The 5608-nt window shown below is 39.5% G+C and overlaps 2 protein-coding genes across 3 annotated transcripts in view; one reads left to right on the forward strand and one right to left on the reverse strand.

The window, feature by feature from the left end:
* Positions 1-5608, forward strand: part of LOC109959944 (stanniocalcin-2-like) — a 27286-nt gene that overhangs the window by 6539 nt on the left and 15139 nt on the right. The window lies entirely within an intron of this gene.
* The window catches only part of htatsf1 (HIV-1 Tat specific factor 1), a 5888-nt gene continuing 3669 nt past the window's right edge, over positions 3390-5608 (reverse strand). Inside the window, exon 10 of one of the 2 annotated variants that reach the window (XM_020599711.1) lies at positions 3390-4942. In XM_020599711.1, the coding sequence (XP_020455367.1) occupies positions 4685-4942 (258 nt within the window). In that variant the 3' untranslated portion in view covers positions 3390-4684. The remainder of the gene's footprint in view (positions 4943-5608) is intronic. The other variant, XM_020599710.1, reaches the window with a different exon arrangement.

The raw sequence follows: 5608 nt of genomic DNA on the forward strand, positions 1-5608 counted from the left end.
TTGTGACAACATGCAGCCTGCAGCTCAATGCTAGTGTCAGATGACTACAGGGTAAATTTGTTATTTCAGTAGAATGCTGGTTACTGCTGTCACAAAGCACTAACATTACACGAAACTCAAATTCCTCCCAAACTAAAATCATATTAATTAAAAACAAGGGTAAAATTAAGACCATGCCAGGTCGCTCATGTGACCGCACACATTAGTTTTGGATGCTAATATACCCAGAAAGAAGAATGCCACAAAAATCAAATCTGAGTCCTTTGGCTGCTTTTCAGCCAGTTCTATTTTAAACCTGGTTTCTACTCTTTGTCCCACTCTCTTTGTGCAGAAGCCACTGTTTTGGACTTCTAGTTGTCAAGCGTGCCTCCATGCTGGCTGTTCAAAATAACTGCTCGTGGTTTAAACATATTACTTGTATGTGGACAGCAGACTGCATACGCAGGGGGGACTTTTAACAGAAACAATTGCGTTTGTCTTAATACACAGGTGCCAAACTGTTAATCAAATCTAGTCAGATGCTTTTGGGTCTGTTTCACAAGAGCAGTCGAAGTGTCTTATTTACTGTAGATGTATGTAGGAAAGGGAGAGATGCAGAGAAGTAACTTGGTTGTCACCGGTGGTATTGACCACTTCAGTATCAGAACCACCATTTACACTCTGTATAGCGAACTTTTGGGCACACCACTGCTCAGGTTCCTTGTTCACACAGTGGAAGTCCCCTCTTCTGGATGCTGTTTATGGATCGGACAGTCTATGCAGTGCAGACACACATCTACTTGCTGGAATTTCCCATGGTTGATGATCATCTACGGTTACGGACACTTTCCACCCCCACCATCTCACCCACTCCCCATCCCAACGCAACAAAGAGGGAAAACAAATCAAACAATTCACAGTTTCCCATTATTTGCTCTGTCTGTCAGCATATGGTTCCAATCAACGGTGTGCGTGTGAGAGAGAGAGAGACACCATGTGAATGTTTTTATTTTCCATACATTTTCTCCTCAGATACAAAGCTCTTTGTCCACTCTCTTTCGCCATCTCTTTGGCTCCTCCTTCCTCTCACGCCCTCTCCATCTTCCATCTCTCTCTCTGTCTCTCTTTCTCCATGCCCATGTCTTTGATTCTTAGGTTTAAAGTTTCTCTCTCTCTCTCTGCCTCTATTTTTGTCTTGCTTTTCTTGGCTGCAGTTCAAACCTCAGGCAGACCTAGAGGTCTTTTTCCCAAGCGATCTCCAGGGTGGACTCCAGGGAACATAGCGCATACACACACACACAAACAGACCCTCCCTCTGTCCATTTCCTCCTCTGCTTCTACTCCTATCCCATATCTTTCTCTGTCTGCACCCCCTTGTTGACTCATACACTGTTGTTGCATTACTTTTAAACTATGTTGTAGTCATAGTTTATTGGAAAACTGAGGACACAGTGTTCAAAATCAAGAGCTGTGTTCTTGGCCCAGCTCAGCACCCTTTATCACATACACCCATTTGCACATTACATGGTTTGTGAGTGTTAGTACCACTGGGATTAAGAATCTCCTTTATAAAGCTTTAGCTACAGACAGACAAATGCAGATGAAACACTGAATGATATTATTGATTAATAACAAGCTCTACAAGCCCTGCAAAAGGTATTTCCAATGAGATGACTGTGCAAATGATACAAATCGCTCTTTGCATTACAATTGTCTTAAACTCATTTGAAAAGGCAGTACTCTGCGAGGAGTGGTGGAAGAAGTACTAGTATCTTTTAAGTTAGCAGCAGTACTACAGTAGAGAAATACTGATACAGGAGAAAGTCCTACATTCCAACTTTACCTTGAACACCAGACAATTTGTATAAAAATATAAAAGTACCAGATGCAAAATGAGCCATTTCAGACTAATATATACTTTATATAACTGAATTATAATTATTGATGCGTTGTGTAGGAATCGTTTTAATCTTGCAGGTGGGGCCAAATTTGACTACTTTACAGTATGTACTGCTGTGTAACTTAATGCATAATATTCATACTTTTTTGTGGATTATATTTTGTAACATTTTGAATCTGCAACTAATCAGTAACTAGCAGCTGTAGCTGTGATGTAACAAAATACAGCATTTAGAAGTATGTAGTAGCATACAAATTTAAATGTTCAAGTAAGGTACAAGTACCTTAAAATTATACTCAAGTATTGTACTTGAGTAAATGTACTTAGTTACTTTCCAGCACAGTCCTGCAAGCCATATTTGGTGACTATGCATCAGCCTTTGTGGAAACGGGTACAATACGCGAATTTACTGTTTTGACCACTATAAGAGCAGAAATCGGGAAAACAAAACATGTTTTTGTCAAGTTTGAAACTGTGGACAATTTTTTAGATTTCAAAAAACTTTAAAACAGATAATCCTGTTATGTCCTAATGCGTAGGATTTCAGCCAGTGGTCTGTGGCCCACTAGTGGTCTGTGAAGATATTGCAGGTGGTCCCTGACTATATATTCAATAATGTAGTTTCACTGTAGGAATCTTTTTTTTTCCTTTTTGCTTTTTAAAACACATTTCCATGTATTACTCATTGTTTGTGAATTATTGAATCCATGCAAATACTTACAATTTAGAAAAGCCCAGGTGACTTGCAGGATGAAAATGCCCATTCAATATATGCACCCCAAAACAGTGGTCCTTAGGTTACTTCTTAGTCTTAATGGTGGTTCTTGGGTCACAATTTAATGAAAACCCCTGTCTTAATGTAACATAACATCTACTGTAACCAGTAACAGCAGGATTACAGTGCTATCTAGTGGTGAGGCAGGGAAGAGTGCCTTCCCTCCCTTCCTCTCTTTTGACCACCTCCTCCCTCCAATCATCCCAAGTACAGCATCAAAAGTTGGAATGATGGGAGGAGGTATTTAAGGGTGAAGAGGGTTGGGAGGTGAAAAATATAGGTGGGGGGATGGGGTGAGGTCCTAGGCTGGATAAAATAAAGGAAAAACCTGGGCAGCCTTAAATAAGTGTAGCACTAAAATATTTACCTGTAGAGGAAATCTTACCTCACCTGTGAAGTTGTCGCTTTTCTCCATGTCAGCTGAACACAGACACTGCAGCAGTGTACTGCAGTTTTGCTTGTATTCGTAGAGATTTTGTGGCTGTTTCCACTGAGAGTTGCTTCTCTGTTGAAGGTCTGGCTCTCACTGACGGGACTTCTTCAGGAGACCTTGATACATCACAACATTCTGTGTGATATCATAAGAGCACCATGAAAATCGTCTGTCTTTTATCGACATTATAACATAGAATATTATAGTTTGTCTATACAAATCCAAACAACTTCAACACATTAATGCTCTAATTTTAATGTTTTTTCTTTTAAGCCAAAAACACTTTACAATTTAGATTACATTTGTAAAAACAATCGTGCCTATGTCGCTTGGCAGTCAATGCTGGTCAGCCCCCTCAGAGATCCAGATACTGGATATTAGGGCAGCAGCTCATTATTTTCATCTTTTTAAAATGTTTTCATTTTATTGATTAATTTGCCTATAAAATGTAACATATAACAAATTAAATAATGAGGTAATGAAAAAAGCATTTTATAATTTCCAGTTAATTAAACTAATGAATTAATCATCTGCAACACTAACATGGAAATAGGCATACCATAAAAAGTTTTGTCCTTCCATCGTGGCTCTAAGCACAATATCCTACTGACTACTTCTATTTTTTTATGTGGGTGTCTCAGGATGTTTGTCCAGATCCGTCTATGCTCCAGAGTCATGGATGGTACACACACTAGCAACAGCATGTTTTCCATTTAGTGCAGATTAAAGTTAACTGGTAATTGTCTGAAGAGCCATCTTGTATAAAATGCTGCATGGTCGTTCATGTTTTAACCTAATTGATAAGCGAAGATGTTAATATGCTGCTCTTTCCTTAGTGAAAATCATAGAAAGGAAATGAAAAGCATTCCTTAAATGTCTGTGTTAAAACTTGAGCTTATTTTGAAGCTGGATATTGATGAAAACTGGTGGTGAATTTTGACAGTTTATTAACTGTATTCCCCCTGAAATTGCATACATTTGTAAATGTTGCTTTATGATTTAAATTGAGCTAACCACTGTCCCTTTTGATACCTCTACATATTTCAGCAGTTTGGACAAAGTTGTACAATGAGCAGTCCTGTTTGATGTTATTTCTTAGCTGTGTATTCTGCAGTTCCCTTAAATGTATTCAGCTGCTTGATAAAAGGCATCAAAAACCCTAACTGCCTAAAGAGAAAAGATCTTAGACAACAGCAACATGTCACTATGAACTGCAAAACAAAAGCATAATGATGCTTGATCTGGTGGGGAGATAAAATAAATGTATATTTAGCTGCATATATTTGACTTTTAAAAAACTCTAAAGAACAAATCAGGCCAAACTGCTAGCAATTCAACTGTTTTCAGAAAAGCTGTGTATTTAAGGGAATCACAACATGTCAGTTAAAGTCTAATGACAGGGTAAACTATAATGATGAAAATAAGGGGGACAAAATCTTTTAATTTTTCTACATTTAGAAAACCGCTGAAAGTGTCCGGACTCCTCCTCCTCCCCTGCCCAACACAGCGCTTTGCAGCAGTTCATCTTCAACCATGCTTGTCCTCATTGGTTGTTCCTGTTGGTTGCCATGGGGACAAAAGATGTGCATCTGACTGTCTAGGCTTCCTCATCGTCACTTCCGGCCAAGCTGCTGTCTGTCGAGTCCACGTCCTGTTCCTGTTGCTGCGCGGGCTGTGATACTGTTTCTGGATGCTGTTTGGTTTTTGTGGTGATGGAGAGATCTGTGGGTTCTGTGGCAGTGCCGCTCTTTTCTGGTTTGGTGGCAGTGTTGCTCTGTTGGGCTTGATCACCTCCCTCCAGGAAAGTCGACCAACCCTTCAGCCGTTCCTCTCGTTCGCGTGTTGTTTCTTCCACCTGTGCAAACAGAATTAACATGAAGGATGTCAATTCCTTTAAAAAGTAGAGTCTGGGATATCGCATTAAAAGAGAGGTTTGGAAAAACTGCAAACCGAGAGGCATGAGCTATGAAGCAGTTTCATACAGTGATTATGTATAACCTTCTTCTCCAGTTTGTAATCATTTGTATTTTGTTCTTTTTATTAGCTTAGCTGTGCCTCTCCAGGAGGGGCACCAACTAGACGAGTTAGAATGAGGGGTGCTTGAGTTCGTTGAATCAAAATTAAAATTGATAACCCCTATAACTAGTAATAAGGACTCGTAGTATGGTGCTTGAGGAAGGAAGATGGACGCAGCGATGGCTTAAATAAGAACACACGGCTTAGGCTGGATTTATTAGAACAAGATAACTAAAACGACCTCTTGTGAGTACAAACCCAATGAGTAAAATAAATAATGATAAAGGCAATAACAAAAGAACCAAGATTACCAGATCGGTTTCTACCAACTAAATGAAACATCTGTGCCCTCTGAGTTAATTAGTAACTAACAATACCACTGAGGCAGTCCCAGTCGCCCCGTTTAATTATGTCCAGAACACCGTCTCAACAAAACACACAGTACTCAGTCACCTAAAAGTTACTCACGACACTCTTGGGGTTATCGTTGCAGGCCTGTTTCAAA

The sequence above is a fragment of the Monopterus albus genome, unplaced genomic scaffold (genome assembly GCF_001952655.1).
Source record: "Monopterus albus unplaced genomic scaffold, M_albus_1.0 scaffold42.1, whole genome shotgun sequence".
Classification (NCBI taxonomy): domain Eukaryota; kingdom Metazoa; phylum Chordata; class Actinopteri; order Synbranchiformes; family Synbranchidae; genus Monopterus; species Monopterus albus.